This window comes from Camelus bactrianus, chromosome 8, assembly GCF_048773025.1.
Source record: "Camelus bactrianus isolate YW-2024 breed Bactrian camel chromosome 8, ASM4877302v1, whole genome shotgun sequence".
In the NCBI taxonomy this organism is placed as follows: domain Eukaryota; kingdom Metazoa; phylum Chordata; class Mammalia; order Artiodactyla; family Camelidae; genus Camelus; species Camelus bactrianus.
In genome coordinates this window covers 24,616,914-24,643,760 of record NC_133546.1, presented here as the reverse complement: position 1 = coordinate 24,643,760, position 26,847 = coordinate 24,616,914, and the positions used below count along the sequence as shown (strand labels likewise).

At 39.2% G+C, this 26,847-nt stretch overlaps 1 protein-coding gene across 5 annotated transcripts in view; it reads right to left on the bottom strand.

The window, feature by feature from the left end:
• Positions 1-3,327: 3,327 nt before the first annotated feature.
• MAP7 (microtubule associated protein 7) overlaps positions 3,328-26,847 on the bottom strand; it is a 154,236-nt gene continuing 130,716 nt past the window's right edge. For all 5 annotated transcript variants that reach the window (XM_074368293.1, XM_074368292.1, XM_074368291.1 and 2 more), the window contains 10 exons: positions 21,938-22,053; positions 21,328-21,608; positions 19,032-19,266; positions 18,089-18,260; positions 17,760-17,861; positions 17,320-17,370; positions 17,160-17,217; positions 14,435-14,537; positions 6,410-6,633; positions 3,328-4,797 (listed from right to left, as the gene is read on the bottom strand). In XM_074368293.1, coding sequence (XP_074224394.1) covers positions 4,787-4,797; positions 6,410-6,633; positions 14,435-14,537; positions 17,160-17,217; positions 17,320-17,370; positions 17,760-17,861; positions 18,089-18,260; positions 19,032-19,266; positions 21,328-21,608; positions 21,938-22,053 — 1,353 coding nt within the window. In that variant the 3' untranslated portion in view covers positions 3,328-4,786. The remainder of the gene's footprint in view (positions 4,798-6,409; positions 6,634-14,434; positions 14,538-17,159; positions 17,218-17,319; positions 17,371-17,759; positions 17,862-18,088; positions 18,261-19,031; positions 19,267-21,327; positions 21,609-21,937; positions 22,054-26,847) is intronic.

Here is a 26,847-nt window from a genome sequence, read left to right as displayed (position 1 = left end):
TTTGCTCTGTCCCATAGGTGTTGGATTGTCATGTTTTCATTTTCATTTGTTTCTAGGTATTTTTTTAACTTCCTTGATTTCTTCGGTGACCCATTGGTTGTTTAGTAGCATATTGTTTAGCCTCCATGTGCGTGTGTGTGTTTTAACAGTTTTTTCTTGTAGTTTGTTTCTAGTCTTGTAGTGTTGTGGTTGTAAAGGATGCTTGTTATGTTTTTAATTTTCTTAAATTTATCAAGGCTTTTTTTGTGCCTAACATGTGATCTATCCTGGAGAATGTTTCATGTACACTTGAAAAGAGTGTGGATTCTGCTGCTTTTGGCTGGAATGCTCTATAAATATCAATTAATTCCATGTGGTCTAATTTGTCATTTAAGGCCCACGTTTCCTTATCGATTTTCAATCTGGATGATCTGTCCATTGATGTAAGTGGGGTGTCAAAGTCCTCTACTATTATTGTGTTACTGTTGACTTCTCCTTTTATATCCATTAATGTTTGCCTTATGTATTTAGCTGCTCCTTTGTTGGGTGCATGTATATTTACAATTGTTACATCTTTTTCTTGGATCGATCCCTTGACCATCATGTAGTGTCTTTTGTCTCTTGTAACAAACTTTTTTTTAAAAGTTCATTTTATCTGTTGTAAGTATTGCTACTCTGGCTTTATTTTGATTTCCATGTGCATGGAATACCTTTTTCCATCCCCAAATTTCAGTCTGTGTCTCTAGATCTGAAATGAGTCTCCTTACACAGCATACATATAAATGTTTTGGCATCCATTCAGTCAGTCTATGTTATTTGGTTGGAGCATTTAGTCCATTTACATTTAGGGTAATTATTGATATGTATGTTCTTACTGACATTTTGTTAATTGTTTTGGGTTCATTTTTGTAGGTCTTTTTTCCCCCTTCTTTTGCTCTCTTGTGATTTGATGACTATCTTTAGTATTATGTTTGAATTCCTTTCTCTTTTTAAAAAATATTATAGTTGATCGCAATGTCATTAGTCCCTTCTCTTTTTGTGTATCTCTTACAAATTTTTAGTTTGTGGTTACCATGAGGTTTATATATAGCAATTTCTCTCTATATATGTGATATTTTAGTTGTTGATTTCTTAAGTTGAATGCATTTTAACAATCCAGCATTTGTATTCTCCTCCCAAAATGATTGTCTTTGATGTCATATTTTATATCTAATTGTTTTGTGTATCCCTTACCTGCTTATTGTGGATATAGATGACTTTACTATTTTTGTCTTTTGACCTCCTTTCTAGCTTTGTGTGTAGATGATTTCCTACCTTTAGTGTATGTTTACCTCATTCATTTTGTAATTTTCTTACTTCTAGTCGCAGCCTTTTTCACCCAGAGAATTTCCTTTAACATATGTTATAAAGCTGGTTAGGTGGTGCTGAACTCTTAGGTTTTGCTTGTCTATAAAGCTTTTAATTTCTCCATCAGATCTGAATGGGAACCTTGCTGGGTAGAATATTCTTGGTTGTAGGTTTTTTTCATCATCTTAAATATATTGTGCCACTACCTTCTGGCCTACAGAGTTTCTGCTGAAAAATCAGCTGATAGCCTTATGGGACTTAACTTGTATGTTATTTGTTGCTCTTCCCTTGCTGCTTTTAATATTCTCTAATTTTTGTCATTTTCTAAAATTACTTTTGATCTTTAAAATAATAATCAAAACTACCAACATAAAGACCCAAGTAACAGCCACTAAGGAAAGGGTTGCAATCAAAAAAATTGTAACAAACTTAAAATTGCATCTCCGTTCACAGCTGGTCCTTTTCTCTTCCAACTCCTGGACTTTAGAAAGCCTTCCCCAAACCAATGAAGTGCAAAGGATGCGAGAAAATGACAACTTAGAGCATTTTTAAGCAGGCTTAGGTGTTCAACGATTAAAAACAGGAATAGGGGACTGTGAGGTTAGGAACATGTTTCTTAGAAAGTCATTAAAAAAAAATTGCTTTTCTAACCTAATCTAAGGTAGCCATTTCATCATGCCTTTTAATTTCTATGCACAGAACAAATGTAGGCCAACAGTTGAGTAATTTCCATTAGTTAAAAAAAAAAAAAGAATGCAAAAGATGGGAGAATTTGTTGGTGCCTGTTTATTTTAATATGCAATAATTTACTTCAAAATGCTTTAGTATAAACTTTGATGTATTTGTATATGTATAGTTTAACTTTAATCTTACCCTGGGGGTAGGCCAGGCAGAATTTGAAGGACCCCAATCTGGTGGCTTTAAACATTATCACCGAAATCTATACCAGTGTTAATCAGCATAAGGGAATGTTAGTAATTTTTCATTAGTGAATGGCGCTTGAAAGGTAAGTGGTTGTCTAGAAACATTTTAAGGGGGAAAATGCACAAGATGAGTTATAACAACATGGCAGATGCTACAAGCTCATGACTTCTGTTAGTATTGCAGGTCTAGAACTCTGTGCCTGTGCCTTCCCCCAGCCCACCCATTTAAGACTGTGTTGCCTGATCCACTGGGTTACCTAATCCTGCCTTCAGAATATCACTGCTGTCCTGTCAGTCAAGGTATTTATGGGGTTATGATCAGAAAAGAACTTTCCCAAGCTTTCCAAGGGCCCTGCTTGTGAATACATACTTGTGCATGTGAGAGAACTCTTTCAGATTTGCTTTTATTATAATATGCCACCAGGTGGTGAGGTTATGTAGGAGGAAACATATAGCCTTACCTTCCAAGTAAAAGCTGGTGGTTATCTACCAAATGAACTTGTGATGGGTCACCACTAAACTGACCTAGAACAGACTGCAGTGGTATGGAAAAGGAAACTAAAAGCCCACTCACCCTCATTCCATGGAGAGGGTCATATTTGATCCCTGAGAATTTCCCTTAATGTAGTGCCTATTAAGCACCTCTTCTAGATCAGCAGGCGAATACTGATCTTCAAAGGCTAGACAGAAAGCAATCTAGCCACTGTAAAGGTCAAGGTCATCCTCTGCCAGTGTCACTAACAAAATATAGTTAACAATTTTCTACCACTTCTAATTAAAATTCGATTACTTAGAAGGCTTTCAGTTTTGCGTAATGAATGCTCAAGGTAAAAAAAAAAAAATAAAAAAAATAAAAAAAAAAGGAAAACCTAGCCAAAACAGAACTATTGCTCTCAATTTTAAATAAACCTATTCTGTATGCCTGTTCAGAGGAAGCTGACTAAGGTTAAATGAAGAATAAGTTGAAAAATTAAGAATCAACCTAAGTGAAGGTATGACAATAAAGAAACCTAAAAGAAAAACTATGTCAAACACATCTGATGTTTCACGCTAGGTCGATTTAAACAAAAAAACCCAATTTGGTTGAACATTTTTTTTTTTAATATGACTATGTGTACATGGACAACTCAGAATAGGGAAAAACCCAAAATTAATGTTTTAACAAATTACAGCTGTTACTAAAGACAATATGCTTGGATTTTAAGGAAACAGTCCAATAAATGAATAGCTTCTCATTCAATCTAGTAGGTTAATCAATCCCTCTTTTACTAAAACACACTCTAGTGGCAGAAATTTACCTTTTTTTTTTAACACTCCATAATAAAAATGTGTTCCCTCAATGTTCTCTCTCCTTCGAATGGTAAAATAAAATTGAATTTATATTATCAAATGAAAGTGCAGGTTTATACAGCTAAGCTCAGCAGCAAAAGTGAAGAATAAGAATGAAAGGTGAAAGCTCATGGATGCAACGCAGAACGAGGGCCTTCGGGAAGGTATCCTGTAGTGTCCTGGGTGCTAAACACAGTCAACATTCTGTCACTTTTTCATTGCTCTTAAACGAGCAAAACCAAATTCTTTTTTTATTTAAAGAAATACTAAATCTTAATCTCCCCCCCGTCCCCCATATAATTTGTGATCAGGTAAGGCAAAGATAAGTCCCACCATCACTGGGGACAGCAGCAATAAAAAGACTTCAGAAATAGCCCTGAATCATCAGCAACATTCTCTCATGGTGACACAGGAATGCATCCCATAAATCAAATTTTGCAGTGTTCTCACATTATTCTAATTTATTTTGATTAGTTTTAATCTGAAAAAACTTTATAAATACATTATTTAAGAGGACAGTGAATTATTTTCTTGCTCTGAAAAAATAACTTTTTTTTTCTTCACATTTTAAAACTGTTGAGTATGCGTTTGCAAAAAGAGATGCAAGAATAACAGGACGGTGGGGTCTGCAGAATGTCCATGTACAAGGTGCATTTACAAGAACCTGGTAACCTGCCTATAGTTTGCCTCTACAAACAGAGTGCTTTGTAGTAATATATAAACAAACAGGCTTAATTTAAACACCTCTCCTATTCACTCTACTTGTGGAACCAAGAGGTACTTATATTTCAAGTATTATACTGTAAAAGGTAAAAATTTTTGTGCCAATTTTACATGTTAGCTTTTAAAGACCAAAATACCTATGTGAAAAATCACGCCTACTCAGCCCATCTCTTTTTATAGTCAAATGCTCTCATCTTTTAGAGAATGCAGAAAAATATTGATTTCCTAAGAAGGAGCACACTGGAAAAAGCCATTTTAAAGTACTGAAGAACGAGGAGCATTTCTTTTTCTCTACTGGCAAAAATTATTAGAAAAGCTATCCAGTCTGTTGTCTTTCGCTGGTTTTAATAAAGTCTTTTCAAAATGATGATCAAGAAATCCTTAGAAAACTGGAGGAGGGGGATGCTCCTTTATAGCATGGAAGGAATTCCATTAATTGTAGAAATTCTTACCAAATTTCTGCTTTGGTTCTTCAGAAGAAATGTTCATATAACTTCTATATTAGGAGACAGAAAAAAGAAAAGATTAATATGACATTTAAAATCTCAAAAGAATACTATGGTAATGTCTTACATTCCTAAAGCCTTACCATGCTTCTATATAGACATTGTCTCATATAAGAATAGGCAGTTTTATTAGGATCCATGTTCTTATATTTAAGTGAATTCTACCACTAATAGGAAAAAGTCCTTTTCTTTAACTTAGGCTCTATATCGTTTACTTTTCTCAACTGAATAAGTCAACTGTGCTTTTCTCTGAGCTCAGGGCTTTTACGTTCATCTTGAATCCTCAGTACCTGACGCTTCGGGCTCCAAATGTATATTGGAGGTTAAGTAAATGTTTATTGATAAGTAGTCATGGCACCAAAAGAACCCTAACACCACATAATATCAGACACTGGACTTTGTTCCTAGAGAAGGTACGGAAGAGGGAAAACAGTGAGGATGAAATGACAGGTCAATCAAAAGGTGATTTAAAGCCTGGCAAACGCAACAGAAAGTCATCTGGATGTTCTTATGGTCTCTGTGAATCTGTGACGTGACAAAGTAGAAATGTTTCCACCAACACATGGGTAAGCAGAGTGTTCTCACAGGCAGAAGAGTCAGAATGTCAGGCCTCATCGCTTCCTTCTACAATCTAGAAAAGTAGACCACTAAAGTGAAGTTACACTCCCAAGATCAGTATATTGAAGGGGAAAAAAAAAGACTAGCTTCATTTGGATAGACAGTTCAGTATTGGCTTTTTCAACCAGTTAAAGTGGTTAAAGAAAATATCTGTTACTTACTTTTTTTTTTTTTAACATTTTTTATTGATTTATAATCATTTTACAATGTCATGTCAAATATCCCACTTATTTTTGAGACTGATGGGATTGTGCTGTTGAGTTACTATGAGCACTGAGTTGGTCATTTTTTACGTTATTTCTTTGGGTCCTGTAAAGTTATTGTTCTTTTTGCACAAAGACTTCAGGTTAAGCATGAGTCCCAGAGACAGGGTATGACAGAACCACCTGCAGTTTCAGCAGTGATAGTTGCTCAACAGGGGATGGAAGACCCTTGGGTTCAGCATGCTCCTAGTTTGGAATGCCAGTCCCATTACCTAAACTGTCTCTATGTATCTTATTAAATTTAAAAAGGACAATAATATTTATCCAGGTTGGTAAACTCAAAAGAGAAAAATGATGGGAGAACACAATGGCAGTCTTTAGATATCCAAAGAGCTGAGAAAGATGAAATAAAAACCAAACCTTTTCTCCAGTGGGCAGAACGAGTTCAATGGCCCGTAGCTTATGGTGAGGCATCACAGGTCTGTCTTAACACTAAGTGTTAAGTGACACTGACAGCATGCGCTATGGGGCCATGCAGGGTACACTGCTCCACGAGGAGGCTCATGGATACGCAGTGGGTGCTGCAGACTGAGTTTCTACACCAAGTGGGAGAATGGGAGGGGTGATAGAAGTTGCTCAATCCAACTGAAAATTCAATTTCTGTGACCCATGCACAGTCCTTCCATGTGGTTTGTTTGGTCCCTTGAAGAAGGTTCATTCCCTTCTGGGGGTCACATACGTCTTTCTGGTGATCACTGAAGGGAGTCTGAGGCAAGCTTACCTGCTGTCTGCTGTGTCTGAACACCATCTACCTGAGGCAGTGGCCCAAGTGTCCCTTCATCGTCAAAGGCCAAGATTGGATTCAAAGGAAGATCCGCAGTCTCACTGGTGGTGACATCTAATCTGGATGGTTTAGAGCCAATGGGCAAATTTATAATTTCTTCAAAATTTTCATTCTGAACTGATACTCCATTTTCATTTGGTTGTTTCTCCAAATTGGGAGTACTAGGGAATTTGAAAAATCAAAATTAAAAGAATTTAGTATTAAAACTGGAAAACGCATTTTCAGGACAACCAAAAATTTTCATAATAAATAATTTTATGATCTTACAATCAAAAAATGTTAGAATGACTGACCTCATCATTACTAACAGTAATGGTGAATTCTGACATAGTTGGATTTTAAATTCTTATTTAAAAAAATCTTTTTAAAATTGTTCTTATCGATTAGAACAGATTATCACCATGAATAGTTCTACATACATTTAACAAATTTCTACTGCAGGGATTTTACATTCCTTTGTCTGATTAAGAGTAGCCCTTATTAGGACTTTACTTCAAAGATGAGAGGATTATAATTTGGGGGTGAGGGGAGTTATTTGCACAAGCTGCACAACTACTGGGAGACAGTCTAGACTGAATATATGATCTCTTGATCTCTGGCCCTATGTTTTTCTCACAATGCTATTTTGTATACTCCCTGGCTATTCAAATTTCAGCCCTTCCTGGATATCTCTTGCTTCCTAAAACATGTGCATAATTTTATAGGCAAATTTTTCAAGACCAACCTTTTCATCTTTGCCTCTGACCCCACCTTGATCCTTATTAATTCATGCTTTAATATCTTTGGATTTTTGATACATTTTAACTGGCCACCAAATCCTTAATTGTCTACCTGTAATTTCTCTTAGGGTTATTCACTCCCCTTGCACACTTCGTAAGCCAATAGGCAGCCCTTTGTATGTTCATTGGCACACTTTACAGTGTAGCAAAAACAATGCCTGTGCATCAGATGAATGCTAGATTAATTTTATTGTTCATCTTAACTGGCTGCAGCAGTAAACTTACTTGCAAGCTTCATAATTTGTTCAGTGCTCAATTCATGTATAAAAAAATGACTATTTGACATTCTAAGCTTAAAAATCTTCAAATGGAAAATAAGAGTAAAAATATGAAGCAGAAATTGTAAAGGTTTTAACTCCTAACACATACTGATCATAAACTGAATGTCTAGCTCTAGATAGAGATCTGTGGAAAGAGATCAGAAAATCAGGTCTCTAATGCCAGTAATGCCCACTGCCTGAACTTTAGCAAGTTAGTTACTCCTTCCCCAAATGGTAGAAATGAAGATAATACACATCCAATCTTTCCATTGCCTTTTTTTTTTTTTGAGGAATCTTTGCTATTGAGGAAATAGTACTTTCCTCAGTCAGTGAGAAATATTGCTTTTGTGGAACATATTCTAAAGCATTTCTGATTTGGATATTTTGATATATTTCTGTTAAACTTTCTCTTCTAGAAAAAAAAAAATCAAGATGCCTGTCCTAGGCACTACAGGGTACATTGAAAATATTATCTGTAAAAGTGCTGTGGGAAAAACAAAAATATTATACACATTCAGACTGTGATGGTGCTTTTCCACTATTTCAGCAAGGAGGGGGTCGGAGGCTTGGCATCACGGTGGTCTACATGAGTGCGCGCATGCGCGCGCGCGCGCGCGCGCGCGCACACACACACACACACACACACACACACACACACACACACACCCCCTATCACCTGCCGTCCTAGGTGCCTGGGCTGCCACACCCATCCTCCTGTTCTTTTCCAACACCAATGGGCTTTCTGTAACCAGGGAAGAGTTTTGGTTCTCCTCCCAAAGAGATTTTTAAGTAGAAGTTTGGGCGAAAGAAAAAGAAGAGGAATGAATCTTCAAAACCCTGGTGCCTTGACCGTCTCAACTCCCGTCACCTTCCAGGCCTGCGTGTGCTGACAAGCTGTGTGGCAATGCCAACCCCAGACTTGAGTCAAAAGCTGACCTCATTTTCCCCTCCCACTCCTACCCAACCACCCCACCCATTCTTATAGCAATGACAGGAATAATTGTGCTATATGTTTTTGAAGCCCAATTATTAAATGTTCAGAGGACACTGATCAGCAGAAACTACAAAACAGACTGAAGTCACTGGGGTTAGGGTTTATGGATCTGTGTGCCCTCTCAAGATACGAGCACCAGCTTCTGAATTCCCTTTGTCTACACTCTGGAGGTTGAAGCTGGATGCAAGACTCTTGAAGACCACGTACTCGGCTGGTCCAAAGCCTAGCCAGGGAAGGGGGCTGGACCATGGTGGAAATCTGATAGTCTATACATCTTATGGTAGCCAAGACCTTATTTTCAAATTTTTCTTATCATGTTATAGTGAGCAACTTTGAAAGTGATACATCGCTTTCTGTCTGAATGATAGGGGCTTGGGAATGTTACTTTTCCTTTAGACAAACCTAAAAACGATAAACTCCTAAGATTTGGAGGAAAACCACTAGGGCAAAACCTGAAATTACTACAAATCCCTTGTGTAAGAGAGAAGGAACATTCCATTGAAAAGACAGTTCCCTAGGGCTAAGAACAAGCATAATAAAATGTCTTGTAGGGGTATTAGAAGGGTAAGACAGTAGACTGTATGTATACTCATGAGACTTTTTTAGCTTCTAGAATAGAGATTCGCAGCTGGACGTGGAAGAACGTATCTGAATGACCTGAGAAACTTAATTTCTTCCCACCACATCCCCCACACACTTGTACTCACACATTTATCTGTATCCTCTGTTTCCTGTTTCCGAGCAAGTTTCCTATCCATGAACAGATGTTCTTCTCCACTCCCTGGGCACTTCCCTCTATGATACACTCTCTAAAGAACCTAAACGGCTTCTGGAGTGAGAACCATCCTGTCCAGGCTCATATATTTCTTGGCATCTTTAAAAGTTGGCCAGAATTTTGGCAACACCAACCCTCTTCAGTTCTACCTATTGTCAGCAGGGAGACTGTCAGACAAGGAGAATGGCTTTCATGCTTGAAGAGGATCGCATACCAAAACCCAGAGCCAGAGAAACCACAGGGGCCAGACATGTCACTCAGGCCCTTCAAGGTTCAGGGTGTTCCTGTGCAGGGTTTCCCTGTACCAGGAGTGCTGTGAGTGCTGGAAAAGGAATATCAGGAGGACTCAGTCATCCCCAGGTCCTGTGAGACCATTTGCTGACATCCTCGTGGGGTGGGTAGGGGCAAATATAACCCAGTTCCCAGCACTCATTTATTTTTCCTAAAGAGAAGACAAACCTCTTCTTCGAGTACAAGGTACTCAAGACATTCTAAAAAGGCAAACTTCCCCTAATCTGAACCAAAAATATTCCTTCTCAGGAGTGGAGTTTTCTAGTGAAAACAAACCCTGCCACCCTGTCACAGTGGATTCCCACAGTGGATTCCCACATCAAGTTCCTTGGAAAGGACCCTGGGAATCTCCAACTAGTGATTTAATTCATAGTGGGCAGGCTGGGGGAAATCTGTAACTCTACTTTGGGTGCATAGCAGGGCATTTAATAAAGAAGCTGACTGCAAGGATTACAGAATGCTTCACTAAACGTAAGGCACTGACGTGGAAAACAGTGACTCTGGTAAAAGTGATTTCAAGGTTGACTTGAAACTGGGTGTAAAAGAGAGCATCAATGGAAATGATTTATTTGTAGTTTTAAGTCCTTAACAGGATTTCAGAAGTAAAACTGTTTAGAAATATGAGTCTCCACTGAATCAAAAGGAATGTCCATTTGTGAATAGGAAACTGTCTTAGGGAAGGGTATGATAAGTACAAGAGGTCCTTCTCTAGATGAAGGAGGATGAGTGGCAGGCAGCCTCAGGGTCAGGTGCTAACGCCAGTTTTATAATTATCTGGAAGACATACAGGGTGAACATTTTGAGTATGCAGATAATACTTATTCTGGGAAATGCAAGTCATAAGAAGAATCCCTTGAGCATAACAGGGAAAGCAATGAGTTTAGAGAACTGTAGGCTGAGCTGTCCTTACAAGACGGAGAGTTATCAGCCACAGTGGAGGTAAAAGATCTTGCGATCACTGTGAACTGCTTCCTGGTGACACTAGATCTTTAGTTTTTTATGGTTCAAGAAAAAGCCAATAAAATATGAGGCAAAGGAAGACGGGATACCAGATATAACACAAAAGTATTTTTCTACATTATCACACTGCAGCTACACCCACTATACTGTGTGTCTTCTAGACACTGCACTTTAGAAGGATAAAGATAACACCTAACGTTTGTATGGGGCAGCACGGGTTTAGGAACTCCTTCACTGACAATATTGTACCCCACCCCTCTTCCATATCTTGTGGGGGAGATATCGCCAGGTCCAGATGAGATATTCTTAGTTTTCTAAGTAGGTTAATCCCAGAGTTGTTGAACTTCTAGGAACTTTTGGGGGGCAGGGTATAGCTCAGTGGTAGAGCACATGCTTAGCATGCACGAGGTCCTGGGTTCAATCCCTAGTACCTCCTAAGCCTAACTACCTCTCTCCCCCAACCCCCAAAGTAAAATAATTAAACAATACAATAATAAATAAAATATATATATAAAAAAAACCTAGGGACTTTTGGTTCTAAAGCACTTCTTCCTCACCTCCACACTCATGTTGAAGAATCTCTAGAGAAATATGACTCAATGATCAAAGATCTGGGGAAGGAGCCTTTTAAAGATAAGGCAAACCTGTTAGTTTTTTTTTTTTTTTCCTTTTCTGCCTCTCAGCTCAAAATTTACCCTCCATTTCTGCTCTGTGAAATTGGATCTGGGCCCTTTAAATAATTTTCCTTTGCCAGCTTAAGCTCTGTCAATCATGGCTGTTGGAGAGACACTGTAGGAGGAAGGAGTTCTGCTTTTTGGTTTGGGTATGCACGCTCAGCAGGCTCTGGCAGCACATCCTTGGGGCCTTCCCAGAGTCCGGCTCCTGCAGTGCTTGAGAATTCCTCAGTGCCAGTTCCTGCAATGCACCATGGCCAGCAGCTCCCCCCAGCATCCTTCTAGGGCAGACTTGCGGTAGAGGACCTCTGGTGAGACACCTTCCAGTGGACAGCTTTTCCCCAGCATTCTAGAGGGTGGATATCTGGCCAGGTCCACTGTCAAGAAACCATAGCAACTTCTCCACCATCTAGTGTCTCACAGTCATATCCTGTCCAACAAGGTCTGGATGGAAGCCCTGAAGGAGGGGACTCTTCCTTGGGTATGGCCCAGGGGATGGGGACGCTGCTTTTATCTGCTACTCCTGTATTCTTTACTTCTTACTAGCCAACCTCCTGTTACTCCAATCCCAAGTAACAGTTATTCTTGATGTTACGTTTTCCTGTTCAAATTAATCTCTGGTTTCTCTCTCCTGATTGAACCCTTACTGATGTAGTAAGCATAACAAAAATATTCGGTTAATAAAATGAAAGTAGAAAGGGAATAGAAAAAAATCCATAAAATCATGAAAGGTATGGAAATTGTGAAAAAGGACTTATTCCCTGAAACCTAATTTATGACAATCATGGGTCCTAACTTTTAAACTGCAAGTTCTCTATAAGAGAAATACAAGTACTTCTTTATGTTGTTACTACGAGAGATGATGTAAAGTGAAAATACAGATTGTTTCAAGATTGGCATGGATAAATTCAAGGAAGATAAATTTTAAAATAATTAAGGGAAGCAGAGTTTCTTAGGTTACACATTGTAAGCTTTGTGTATCACGCAATGAGGAATAAATTTAACAGTACACTAAACATTCCCCAGAGGCCAGGGTCATTAAGAAATGGACTGTGTTTCTCAAACTGGGTTCCAACTCTTTATATGAATTTTTACAAATTTGTTTTTGCTCTGATAAAATAAAAAAAATCATTAGAATAGTCTGATCATCTACATAGCTATCACAAAACTGAGTGTTATCACATGATTTTGGTGCTTCATTCTTCATTAGCATTTCAGAGCATACTGATACCAGGTAGCACCAGCTTACGTGACAAGGGCTAGTAACAAACCAGTTTGTGAACTGGGTAAATAAATATTGTGTTAATGCCAAGTAAAAGCCAAGAGATATCATGGTACACTGTATGAAAAGAGATTTGAGGTTTTAAAGCAGTTTAAATAGAGAAAAACAATGGGTGAAATAAATCACCAGCAACTCATGGTAGCACAGAGCATCTCTAATGCATCAGGTCCATGTGTATACTGTTGCCTTAATTTCAGAAAAATATTCTTCATGACAAATATCTTTTAATTTGAATGTTTTTGAGCTAGCAGTGTTTTTTATTAAAACTTAAATTTGTGATTTGTTTTGGCTTTATAGATAAATAAGACCTATCAGAAACTTAAACCTAAGTTTATATTTGTAAACATAGTAACACTTGCATAACTCCAGGAATCTGCTAGGATTTTTTTCCTTTAGAAGGGAGAAAACATTGGGGCCAAAATGGATTTAATTTGTTAGGGTCATTCTTGTGTTATATACTAATGTTTATATTTGATACTAAACTGGATCTGCCTATATTATATTAAGTGAAAGACTAGAAAAAGGTCTGTTTATATTTTTCCTAGTAGTATTATGTTTCAGCTTATTATATAATAATTGATCACTGGTGATTTTACCACTGAAGAGCATCAACTAATGTATACTAATTTTATTCCTCAGAGAGAATTATAAGTGTCTTAATAAACCTATTCCTTATAATAATGGAGTTCTCTCTGTGGTAATTTTTATCCTTTCCTTAAAATTTCTTAAGTCAATGAATTAAATGTCATAAATTATAGCAGTTGGAAATGAATATTTTATTTGAAAATCAAGCTGTAACTAAAAGTGTAATGTCACTTATTGGATATTTTAGGTAATTATAATTATGACAATAAATTTATTCAACATAATCAAAAGCTTATTGGTAAGCGCTCTCTTAGGAAAGTTATCTTCTTTGGTATTATAGTGGGCAAAATCAAAAAATTTTTACTGTCCCAGAAAGATAACCACAGGTATCTTATGACTAATAGACAACTTAGGATATCCAGCTTAGGGTAACTTATCTTTTCATTGCTGCCAATAATATAAAATGCTGTGCAGAAATGTATTTTTAGATTAAGAAAAAATTAATTTATGTATATTAAATCATTATATGGAATACCTTAAACTCAAGACAGTGGTCAATTATATCTCAATAAAATTGGAAGAAAAAAGATCTTAAAAGACATATTATCTGTTGAAAGAAAAAAATTAAATTCAGGAGCTTCAATTCTTTGATGGAAGCAAAGACTGATATTAGAGACAGAAGAACTCATAAAAAAATTAAATAAATTCTGAAAATTAAAAAGTCATAGCTGAAATTTTTGAACATTTATTACAAATATTTCTACAAGTTCTCTCTGACTGGATTTAGGCACAGGCTATGATTACCCTTATTTTTCATTTTTGAGAGTGCTCTTATGACGCGGTCAATTTAATTGCAAGGGAAGAGAAAGGTAATATTTCTTCAATCCATACTTCTTTCTTAACTATTGTTAGCAACCTTTTATTTCCTCAATAAGAAGCCCCACAACTAGTGTAAGAAATACTGGCATCTAAATTTTTACTATGGAGCAAACCTGTGACTCACTGTAATATTATGTACAGTGAAAATACAGTTGTTCTATATCATTAAAGGGTGTGAAGGTGGTCTAGATCATGCCAAATATATACAAAGAAAAGCAACATTATTCCCTGAAACTTTTTAATAGTCACACAAAAACTTCATCATCCTATTTAAAGATTCAAGAAAAAAGATATTTTCCTTTTCCCAGATTACAGAATTACTAGCTCTATCAAAAATTAATGATCCTCAATAAAAATAAACCTTCATGTTAAAACTCTGAAATTCTGCCCAGCCCAGAAATTCTGGTAGGATTGGTGGGGCAAAAGCAATAGCGCTTTGCTCTAATGTGTGTCAGTAAAAGAGGCCTCAGCTGTTTAACTCACCTCTCCGCAGTCACTTTGGATTGGTGTGAGGTAACCGCATGGGGGCTGGCTGCTGGTTCTCCTTGTCCTGAAGAGTTTGTCATACATGGAAGTGCAGATACCGCTGGACATAGCAAAGAAGATGGAACAAAGCGTTACTACTACTGTACTGTCAAACTCAAACCCTAGGGGACAAAGCCTGGATGCACGTCCTGGCTCTACTACTTATCAGCTATGTCACCCTAGGCAAGCCACAAATGCCCTGTGCCTCAGTTTCCTCATGGATAACAATACCTACCTCATAGGCTAATGTGAAAATTAAATGCACTAACACAGGCAAAGTACTTAGAACACTGCTCAGTACGTCATAAGGGTAGAAATCAGTACTGCTATTATTTTCACTTGCACTAAATTGACTTTGGATCAAAAATATGTAACACCGAAACCAAAGCAACTGATGAAGAAAGCAGTAAGCTGATTTGATCAGGCCAACGCTGAACGTCTTTACTGAAGGATTTGGAGCAAATCATCATGAAATACCTAAGTGGTGGAAAATATTTTTTAAAACTCAGTTTAGTTATACCTACACTTAGAATGGTAGAGATGTCATGCCTGGAAGGCCAGTGAATTGTACCTAACTACGTCACCAGTCATTCAGTGCTCCCCACTGGAGTCTAGCATAAGCCAACAATATTGATGACTGATTCTAAACTCTGGGCCAGGTTTACTTCAAGTCTTGTAAACCTTACTAGGTCACAGTTTCAGGGACCTTTGTGGCAGTTTATGGTTTCAGCTTGATGTGAGAGAATAACTGAACTAATTCTGAGAAAGTGTTATTTCATAGCCTGGCACAAATTCAGTAAAACTGCCAGAGGTACAAGGTATCTGATAACTGAACCAAAGAAGAGACTGATAACTTAAAACCTGCCGACACTGCCAAAGCTGGTAATGGGCAACCTCTGAGAAGACTCCTGATAGGTCTGAAAACTCACCTGCCTGCCCGCCCTAGAATTCTCTTTGGAGCCCTGGTGACACCATGCAGTCCTCAACCACATGTGGGACCAGGAGAAGAAGAACATCCGTTATATAATCTTCAGGACTCTTTTTAGCAGTATTAACGCAAACCAAATTTATCATGAGTGTTGATAAACCCAGGTATGACAACTGACAGATTTTACCTTCCCTCTCCCCATTGTTCATTCTCCAACTGAGGTACAAAGAATATCCAAAGAATTGATAGGACAATAGCAGGAAGAAGAAAGATGGAAAAATAAAAAACCCAACAAGGAATCTGGCCATGCACAAAGTACAGCATCAGCTCCTCAAATAATCCTGAGTTGGTGCAATTTACATCCTAAAGTGCTCATTCTAATGACTCACTGGGTGCTACGCCTGCTTCAAGCCTACATGTATTATAACATTCTTGGAGATGACCTGATAAAAATGCAGTGGGGTTAATATGCAACCACTACAGTGACTCTCCAAACAAATAAAATTAGGGCATCTTTAAAAGAGCATGAAAACCTTACTATGAAGGAATCATGACATTGAGAAACGAGGGTAGCCTCTACTGAAATAAAACCAAATCCCGAAATACCAATATTTTACATTTGAAAACCCCTGGAGTTTACAAAAAATGTTCTTTCACATACATCACTTCATTAGATCTTCACTCCAGTCTTTAAAAAACAGCAAAAGAAACTGAGGTATCTCTGGTCCTTTCTTTTCACATTGATATTGCAGATGAGGAAAGAAGATAACTGAATACTGAACTAACGACCAACCACCGATATGTACAATCATGAAGACCACGTGGAATCACAAAAGGAACTGAATAACAAGCTGGTGACTTGGACTTCAGCTGTGCAAACCAGGCCTGTCACTCACTCTGAATGCTCCTTGGAGGTGAGGACCTTGCCTGACCTGTTCACACTGAATCCTAGCACCTACAACAGGGCCTGGCACACAGGTTTCCAAAAATGCTTGCTGACTCCAAGATAAAGCATATTCTGTCTCATAGGCCTGCAATGGAACTTAAGCAAGAAAATGTACGCAGACATAGCTGACTCAAAGAAGGCATTTTAATAAATAGTAATTGAATCTGAGTACTGAAACACTAGGTAAACTTTATTATTTACACCAAATTTGGTTTAAAATCACCAAGAAATTAACCAGCTCTGTCCAAAGCCTACAGCACATGAACAACTTTCTAATGAAATTTCAACACCTTTCAAATTTAAAACTCTATTCTGAAGTCAGAACTAAAAGAAATAATATTTAAATTCATTTCTGAGAACTGTCATAAGTACAAATTGTCAAAATGTTTAATGTCTTTAATAGCAAATATAAATGCAGGATCCTTCAGCAGGTAGTAAATAATAAATGAAATTTAATTTTATAAACTCAAAATTATTCTTATCATGTGTGTATACATAGCTATACAGGCATATATACATATATACACACAGACATATACATATATACACATAGATATATATAACATAAGATAACTTAAGATATTAAACACTCCATTAGAGTATAAACAGGTGTAAAAAAAACCCTGCTAGAAATGCTAGAGATTTTTAGATAAAAGGGAGTATCTGTGGACTAGATGAGACACACCTAAGCTTCTGAGTCAATGAGTATTTTTTAAAATTTTAAATCAATCAATGATTTATCTTGACCTCTAGAGAGTCAATTCAAAAATTCTATATTTGAATTCATTTGAGTTCACTGAAATAAATACCTGTTCCTCCAGTGAGAGCTCCCTTGGTTATATCTCCGTTTCTCTGATCAACAGTTTTCTAATAAAGAAAAAAGAAAGATGTTTTAATGTTAAAATTGCAAGTGAAAGTAAACAGAAAAAAAAGCCGTTATGAATAGTTTAAAAATGGCCATCTTAATACCTTATCTGCAGCTTCTGTTCTCCTGGTTCTTTTCATAATCTCTTCAAGTCGCTGCAGGGAAGGAAGAATGGAGCAAACAGATCAGATAGAGAAAGCAAGGCTGGTGCACTTCTCTGACTAAGCAAATAGCAGGTCATTAAAACTTGTCTATTATTTTGGGAAAACACAGCTGTCTTTGTCTTAACAGGACTTATTCAAGGAAGGTGGAACTGGCTTAAGCCACATGAACTGGAAGGAACTTTATGGTGAAGGCTGAAACATGAAGACTGTTTTCTTTGGAGAAGAATATTTATACTGAGAGCTACTTTAGTTTATCTGGAATGGGCAAAACACATTTGCTTTCTGACGGCAGTAAGCTGGTGTCTCGGTCTTGAGACGGCCTCAAGTCTAGAAGAATCAGGACAAAGAGTGCGCCAGGCTTCCGAGTGGGACGCTACTACCTTCTTTCTCTCCAGGCGCTCCTGCTCTTCTCTCTGGAAATGCTTCTCCCGTTCCTGCCGGACCCTCTCTGCTTCTTCGCGAACACGCGCTTCTTCTTCTTTCTGAAAACAAGAAGTCGGCATCTGCTTCTTACAAAGAGGCTGGATATGCCCGCTGCCCAGCGGTCCCCGGGCGCCCAGGGTTGGGGGTAAGAATGGCAGGTGGAGAACGTGCGGACCCCAAGGGCGCGCAGGAGACAGGGCACTCCTAGCGCTAAGCTCAACATCTTCCTCTACTCATCCGCGCCACCGCTCTCCGCCCCTCTCCGCATCTCCAGTCCGGACCCCACCTGCTTCTGGACGCGCTCCATCTCTTCCTGCTCGCGCCGCGCCCGCTCCTCCTCCTGCTGCCGCAGCTGCTCTTCCCTCTCCCGGGCTTGCTCTGCTTCCAGCCGGCGGGCCTCCTCCTCCCTGCGGGTTCTCTCTTCAGCCACCTTTTGAGCCAACTCCTCCCTCTTTTGTCTGGAAAAAGACAAAACCCAAGCTCAAGATGCATGAGGGGAGTTCCCTGGAGAGTCTCAAGTGAGTGGTTATCGCCAGGACAGCCTGCTGGACGGTCTGGCCAAGTCTCCACTGGACACATGGGGAGCCATCCTCTCTTCCTCCTCCCCTCCACAGCCTCACGTTGCCTTCGGGTGGACAGACCCAGAATGTATCCACCAAGATTCGGAGGACAGCTTGTTTTTCAGAAGGATCTGCAACAGAACTATCTTTAAAGGCTGAGATAGTTGGATTGTTTAATCCAGTAATGTGACTTTTGAGTAACGAATTTAACTCTCCCCCCAAATATTTTGTAAATGAGAAATGAGAAAAGATGATGAGGAAATACGGAGATGAGAGCTATGTCAAATGAAATACTCAGACTGCACAACTGTACCTCTATTGTGGTTATGACTGCAAATACACGTGTGTATGTATCTACTGATGTGAGCATACACACCCACACGCTGTTCACAGAGACTGGAAAGGGTTACCCAACATGTACACAATTATTGAAATCTGGTAAGATGATGGGAATTTTTTTTCTTTAAACCTTTCTTCATCAATTTTGTCCTACTGTCATTATAGTAAGAAAATGTGACTTAATAAAGTCACGTAGTGGTCAGAGGAACACCGGGGAAGAGTAACTCTGAAACAACTGATTCACCTTCAACACTACTACCACCTCTTCTGACTGAAGATTTAATCCGAGGTGTCACTAGGGTGTCTCTATGCAGTGTGTCACTCCTTTACCTTTCCAGCTCTTCCTTCTCCCTCTTCTCCCTTTCCTCCTTCTCTCTCTGCTCTCGGGCCAGCCGCCTCTTCTCTGCCAGCAGCCTCGTGGCCTCTTCCGGGTCGGTGGTGCCTGCAGAGGTCTTAGGAGAAGTACTGGCAGTCACAGTGGGGGATGGGACTGGCGTGGAGGCTGAGGCCGGACCTGGCGCTGGCTCGGAGGCTGGGACTGGAGCTGGGGCTGCCGCTGGAGCAGCTGTACAAACAGGTACAAGGAGAAAACCAACTGGAAACAAAAGCCAAAGAACAAGACAAAAACGAGCATTCCCCACTCCCCAGGCCTAGAATTCAACATTATAAAAGAAAAGGGAACGTTTATCACTGCGTGTTCTCACGGTTTCACTGTATTCTGTCTGTCACCGGGCAACGGATAACACAAAGCTGCGTGTGTAAGTGAGACATGCAAAGCTGACACTCTGTCACCAAGTCTTATTTTTATACAAGTTAAATCAGTTAACAACATATATCGAATGTGTACTGAGTACAGAACCTCACGTTAGGTTCTGTGGGAAGTTATAACCCCAGCAAAAAAGAAGACGAGATCTTCCATTTGCCTTTCATTGCATTAAAAAAAATTCCTTTTCTTTAGTGACTATTCATCACTAGAGGACTCAAGGCTTTTGGTGACCATTCCCAGTGTCTGTAACAGGAGCCCAGATTCAGGCTGGGAAGATGGTCCCTTTTGTCTACTCAGAGCCGTCTCCAAGTCTGAGGAAGGCAGAGCCAAGGGTCTTTTCAGCAACCCACACCTGTATTCCTTATACAACTCGGGGCTCCACTGCCAGGCCTCATGCCAAGATGTGAGATAGAAGCAGGAGTTCTCCGACCTTATTTGGACTCTGGAAAATGACCCACAGGGCTGATGTAGCAGGGAGCCCTACAGAGGTCCATGGTGATGTGTGATCTCTGGTACCTGACCACTCCAGACCCTCCTCTCAAGGTTTCTGTTTCTCCTTCTGCTCTCACACATCTTTCTTTGCTCTCAGGACACTTTCTGGCCTTTCTCTTCTTCTTCACTTCATGCAAACAAACACTGGACTCTTCCATTCCCTAAAAACACTATCATTTGTCTTCAGTCATCTATTCTATCTTTGCCCCACCTTCTAACTTCAAATTAAGTCTTAAGGAGAAACTTTGGAATGAAGACAACTTGCAACAGGATATATTGAATTTCTAGTTCCAGGTGATTTTAAACATCTAAATAGCACCTGGTTAGCCTGGTAGAGATGAGATCCACTGGGTCTTCTGGAAAAAATTCTGACCTCTGTCAAGCACACAGGCTAAGTGAGCCAGTGGTCCTTAAACTCCAATATGCAGAGGGTAACTGGCCACTCTAATGTGACAATCCTGCACAGGAGTCAACAGATGAGCCTAGTATCCCCAGAGTCCTTGGATACACTATGTATTTGGTTCAGTAGGTCTGACGTAGAGCCAGGGTTCTATAGTTTGAAATATTATAGATGTGGTGGTTTAAAACTATTTCCCTAAATCCTTCGAAAATCCTCCCTTTAAAAGGTGGAGACTAATCCTCTCCACTTGAGTGTGAGTTGAACCTGGTGACTTGCTTCGGATGGACAGTGTGACAGAAACTGTGACTTCTGTGTGTGTGTGTGTGTGTGTGACTTCTGGGACTAGGCATAAAAGATAACTGTGGGTTCCTTGTGATTCTCTGTCCCAGATCACTCACTCTGGGGGAAGCTAGCAAGAGCAAGCAGACAGACTGTGAAGACATCAAACAATCCTCTGGAGAGGTTAACGTGTCAGGAAACAAAGACCACGTGCTGACAGCCATCCTCTGACGACCTGGCTAAGCTGCTCCTGAACTCCTGACCTAAGACTCTGCCTGATATAGTAACTTCGTTGTTTTTATAAGCTGCACGGTTTGGGGATAATTTGTTACACAGCAAGAGATAACTAACACAAGTGATTCTGATGCAGGTGCTCTGAATACCACACTTTGTCAAACACTGGACTCGGTCAATAAAAGGAATCATAAACCACACCTGAATTAATATGCTGTGGCTCTGACAATATACTTTTGGATGTACAATTCTTTCTTTATATATAAGAAAATTATACTCAAATAAAGGTCCCCAAATTGGCCCTTCTGGATGTGTAAAATTTCCAAGCCCTCAATAAGGAAAAATTAAAAATAAAAAAATGAAAGAAGGAACAAGCTAAGGAAAAGCTGTGCAAGAGAAAAAGTAAGAGTGAGTAGAGAGCAACCCACGCCCACCGCGAGCCAGCCGCCTCCTACCAGGGGCAGCCTCTGCTTCGATGGGTGTCCCTTCTTCAACTGTGGCTTCTTCTACCTTCCCTAAAGGTGTTCTGCCCTTCAGTGAGGGCTCGTTGGCAACTTTATGAGGTTCTTTCTCAGGGTCTTTTCTGTCGGGTTCCACTCTGACTTCTCTCTTGATGGGGCGGATGTTGCCGGGGGAGGGGGGCCGGACCTGAGCAGGGGCAGCTTTGACTGATCCAGGAGACGCAGAGGTTGGTCTGGGTGTGCCAGGCAAATGGGGGAAGGACTTGGATGGGAGCCTGGCCACAAAGAAAGTAAAGAGAAGGGGCACATTAGAACGGGCTTGCCAGAGCCTTCCTCTCCTCACGCCTCTACCATGTAATAGTGCTGGAACGCCAACAGGGAAGAGAAATAAACACACTGAACTAGGCGAATGTGTCATGTGGCAAACTCAAAAATACTCACTTTAGAGACTCATTCCAGCTTTCTTTTTTCTTGCCTCTGAGGAAAAACGTTACTTCCTAAGTGAAGGCTAAACAGTGTGGGGAGAACAGTTTCCTTTCAGAGGACACAGGCTACCAATTCTCCAACGTGGAACAACCCAGCCAGCCTCTTACATTTCACTCACCAAAGTCGGGAGGAAGCTGGAGACCTGGCTTTGGGATGAGACGGAGATAGAGCCCTTCGGAAGCTGGATGTGAGGTGGAAGGGTACATTTTCTCTCTCCCTCTCTCTTTTATAGCCCTGAGGTCAGAGAAACACAATAATTAGATTTTTCCATGAGCGGGACAAACACATTTACAGTATTCAATAGTGGAGCTGCAATCCACTGAGTGACTGTTTGGAAAATTTCCAATCTTTGACATATATATCCATTCCACCCAACAAAAGGTCTCTATTAGATTAAAACTGAACATTAGAATTGAATTAACACAATTTGACACTAATAAGAAGGTTCTGGAAGTATGATCTAGACTTATATCTGTAAAACAAAATAAAACAAAAGTGCACTTTTAGAAAGCACTTACTTTGTATAGTACTTTGTTTCTAAAATTACCTGGAGCAAAATCTCTCATAGTCTGGTTAAGCCCATACAAATGTCAAAATAAAGGTCATTTCTAGTTTATTCCCCCTACCTTTTTCCCTTTTCATTCCTTAGCAATTTTCTTTTTTTTTTTTTTCCACTCTGGAACATACTATAGCTCAGTCTTTTTTTTTTTTTTAATTTACATGTCTGCTGTATCAGACGTTAATTCATTTTTTTCTTTATGCTTATGTTATACAAACAAGTCCTTCCTCACCCAGTGTCCTCTTGTCCTTGAAGGAGTAGTCAGGTTCAAGTGAGGAATTTTAATCAATTTTAGTCTTCTTCATTAGGGATGAAATTGAAATCTGAGGGTGGGCCAAAAAACATCAGCCCCTCTGACTGCACACTAGGAATTCAGTCAGAGAAATTATACCTTTCCTGTATTGAAATGGGCAAAAGGAGACCCAGAAGTGTGCTGACAGTGTAAAGGCAACACAAGAGAGAAGGAAAAAAAAAAAAAAAAGGCACAACGGAAGAGAAAGACTCATTCCAAGTATCTGGAACATCGCTGGCAATGTTCTGGGGTGCAGATGGATGCTTGCTGGAGGCACCTGTGTGAATGCCTGTCAGTCTGTCGTTCTGTGGGCTCCTTGCAGGAAAGCCACCCGCAAGGGTGGAGGGCAGGAGTGGCCTCAGGGCCAGTAAGCTGGCAGGTACCTTCTGTCCCCTCCTTTTCTGCCTGGCTCAAGCAGCAACTCCCTCCTTCCTTCCCTTCCCTTTTGCTCCCTTTAGCCTCTCTTCTAATTGCTTCTCTCCATTTTCCCTAGTAGCATCCTAGTTGATGGACCGGGCTATAAGTGGAGGAAAAACATCCCAGTGTCAAATAATGTCTCCCCAGAACTTCTAAGTAAAATAGATAAAGAATGGGGCAGGAAAGAGCTGCGCCAAGAGGGTGCCAGCTCTGTATCACCTGCGGCTGCATGGCCACCCTTTTCCTCTGTCTGGTACCAGAAGGCAGGCGATGGGCCTCAGAGAACAGCTGCGGTCCTTGGGTAGCAGGAGCCGCAACCAACATATGGAACCCTCTTGACAAGTAAGTGTACAGGGTGGCAATTATGCCTCTGGCAAATCAGTCCCCAGAGTGGAAGACCCAGGGCTCTTCCCAAAGGACTTGGCGGTTAAGTTCCTCACGTCACATTTCTTCCTTTTTCTTGAAACATTTTAACTTAGCTTAAGTCAGATCAAAAAGAGATCTGAATGGGAAAGTAAGTCAGGAAGGGTAACTTGTGTTATGGAGGATTTGGGGACTGATCTCATCATCCGTGCCTTGATAAGACAGGCATCTGCGAACGAACCTACATAAAGGTGTATAATCCAGGGCAGTCGGTATAGCTTAGTGGGAGCATGGGCTTAGCATGCATGAGGTCCTGGGTTCAATCTCCAGTACCTCCATTAAAAAAATAGTAAAAAAAAAAGAAAAAAAAAAAAGAAAAAAAAAAGAAAATTTAATGAGGTGTATAATCCTCAGAGTCTTCTTTTTGTTAAAGTGCAATTGAACCAATTCTTTCTTCCCTAAAGCTGGCCTCCCTTTAATCATCTTAAAGAGGTAAGGGGAGCAGGGAGGAACAGTTTGGAAAAATGCTCAGTATTTGAGATAACACCCTCCCTGGCAGGTAGACACTGTTATCCTCTTAGTACTTTTAAATGTCTTTCCATTGGTCTTGCACCCAGTTACCTATTGGTGTACCACACGTGCTCCTGATTCTCATCCTGATCTGAGTTAATAGCCGGCAGTCTGTACAATAATCTTTCCTGTTAACAATTTCCACAAGGCTAGAGTGGAACATGTGCAGCAAGCTGCCCATGTCAATGGTCTGGACAACTTACCAGCAGGGCAAAGACTTTAACTTTACAATTAGAGTTAGGTTTAGAATGCAAACAACCCTCAAGAGAGACAACAGAGTCAGATACTCCAGGGCAGCACTGTACAAGAGACCAGTGATGACAGAAATGCTCTGCATTTACCCTGTCCAAAATGGTAGCCACTGGCCACATGTGACAATATGAATTTAAATATAAATTAATTAAAATAAAAGATAAAATTGAAAAGGAAACCAAGAAAACAATTCCATTTACAATAGCATCAAAAAGAATAAATTACTTAGGAACAAACTTAACCAAGGAGGTAGAAGACTTCCATGGTGAAACCTAGAAGGCATTGCTGAAAGAAATTAAAGAAGATACTAATAAATAGGAAGACATCTTACATTTATGGACTAGAAGACTTATTATTGCTAAGATGTTAATACTACCCAAAGCAATCTACAGAATCAATGCAATCCCTATCAAAAGCCCATGTCATTTTTTGCAGAAATACAAAAAAATCCACCCTAAATTTATATGGAAACTCAAGGGACTCTGAATGGACAAAACAATCTTGAAAAAGAAGAACAAAGTTAGAGGTGTCATATGCCCTGATCTCAGAATACATCACAAAGCTATGGTAATCAAAACAGTATGGTACTGTCATGAAGACAGACATATAGGCCAATGGCATAGAATAGAGAATCCAGAAATAAACCTTTGTGTATATGGTCAAAGGATCCTAGACAAGGGTGCCAAGATCACTTAATGGGGAAAAGACAGTCTTTTCAACAAATGGTGCTGGGAAAACTGGATATCCACATGTAAAACAGTGTAGCTGAACCCTTACCTTACACCATATACAAAAGTGAACTCAAAATGATTAAAGACCTAAATGTTAAAAGACTTAAAACTATAAAATTCCCAGAAGAAAATGGGAAGCATATGATACTAGATTTGGTAATGATTTCTTGGATACAACACCAAAAGCACATGCAACAAAAGCAAAAATAGACAAATGGGACTACATCAAACTTAAAAACTGTGCATCAAAAGATACAATCAACAGAGTAAGAAGGCAACCTATAAAATGGGAGAAAATATTAGCAAATCATATATCTGATAAAGGATTAATATCCATAATATATTAAGATCAAATTACTAAAGATTATGATTAAAAAACTAAAGATTAAGATTGAAAAATGGGCAAAGGACTGGATTACCTATTTCTCCAAAGATGATATACAAATGGCCATTAAACATATAAAAAGATGCTCACCATCATTGACCATTAGAGAAATGCAAATCAAAACCACAGTGAGATATCATCTCACATGCATTAGGCTAACATTTTAAAACAAATGATCAAACAAACAAACAAACAAAAAACCTGAAAAAAAAAAAAACAAGTGTTGGTGAAGGTGTGAAAAAAGTGGAAGACCTTATACCCTTCTGGTTGGAATGTAAGTAAAATGGTGCCATCACTATGGGAAACACTATAGCAGTCACCCAAAAATTAAAAATAGAATTATCATAAGACCCAACAATTGGGTATACATGCAAAAGAACTGAAGGCAGGATCTTCAGTACAGAGATTATCTGTACACCCATGTTCAGGGCAGTGCTAGTCACAATAGCCAAAAGGCAGAAGCAACTCAAATGTCCATCAACAGATGAACAGAATAACAAAATGCGGTGTGTATATACATATATACATGTGTGTATTTACATAATATACTCACGTATATGTATAGATACACACACAATGGAGTATTATTAGCTTTATAAAGAACGGAAATCCTGTCACATGCTATAGCATGGAAGAACAGACCTTAAGGACATTACACTAAGTGAAATAAGGCAATCACAAAAAAGACAAATCGTGTATGATTTCATGTGTATGAGGTGTCTAGGGTAGTCAAATTCATAGAAACATTAAGTTGAATGGTGGTTGCCAGGAGCTGGGGGAGGAAAAAATGAAAAGTTGTTGTTTAATAGCTACAGTTTCAGTTTTAGATTTTAAAAGTTCTAGAGACTGGCTGCACAACAAGGTGAATACCTGTTGTACACTTAAAAATGGTTAAGATGGTACATTTTGGTAAGTTTTTTGTCACAATTAAACATTTTCAAAAAGAAAATTAAATTTAAACTTTGATCTGTCAGTCTCATAGTCACTTTTCAAGTGCTCAGCTGAATTCCACAGTGCAGCTCTGGGGTATAAATAATTTTTTAGTCATTTTCTGGCAGTAGGTATTTGCCTAAATATTGTGATCCCAGTAGATCAAATACAGAAAGAGGAGGAAGGCACTACAGAGGAAAAATAAAAAAGAAAGAAAGAAAGAAAAAAAGAAAACCAGTAAGAAAGTATAGGTTTTGGATCATATGATGACAAATCCCTCTCATTTAATCTGTTGGCCAAGGGTCAGCTCTCATCCTTCCCTCTTGGAGTGTTCATTTTCGTTTTTATCCATAACAAGATATTTTGCCTTTGTAAATGCTTTTCCCTACCCAGTAAGTATCCAGTGTTTGGGGCCAAAGCTGTTCTGCTTCACCATTGCTTTTTGTCCACAGCTAGGATCTCTGAAGCACCAGTGTGCTAACTATGGAACACCTCCTAAATATCAAAGGCAGTTTCACCTTCGGCTTGA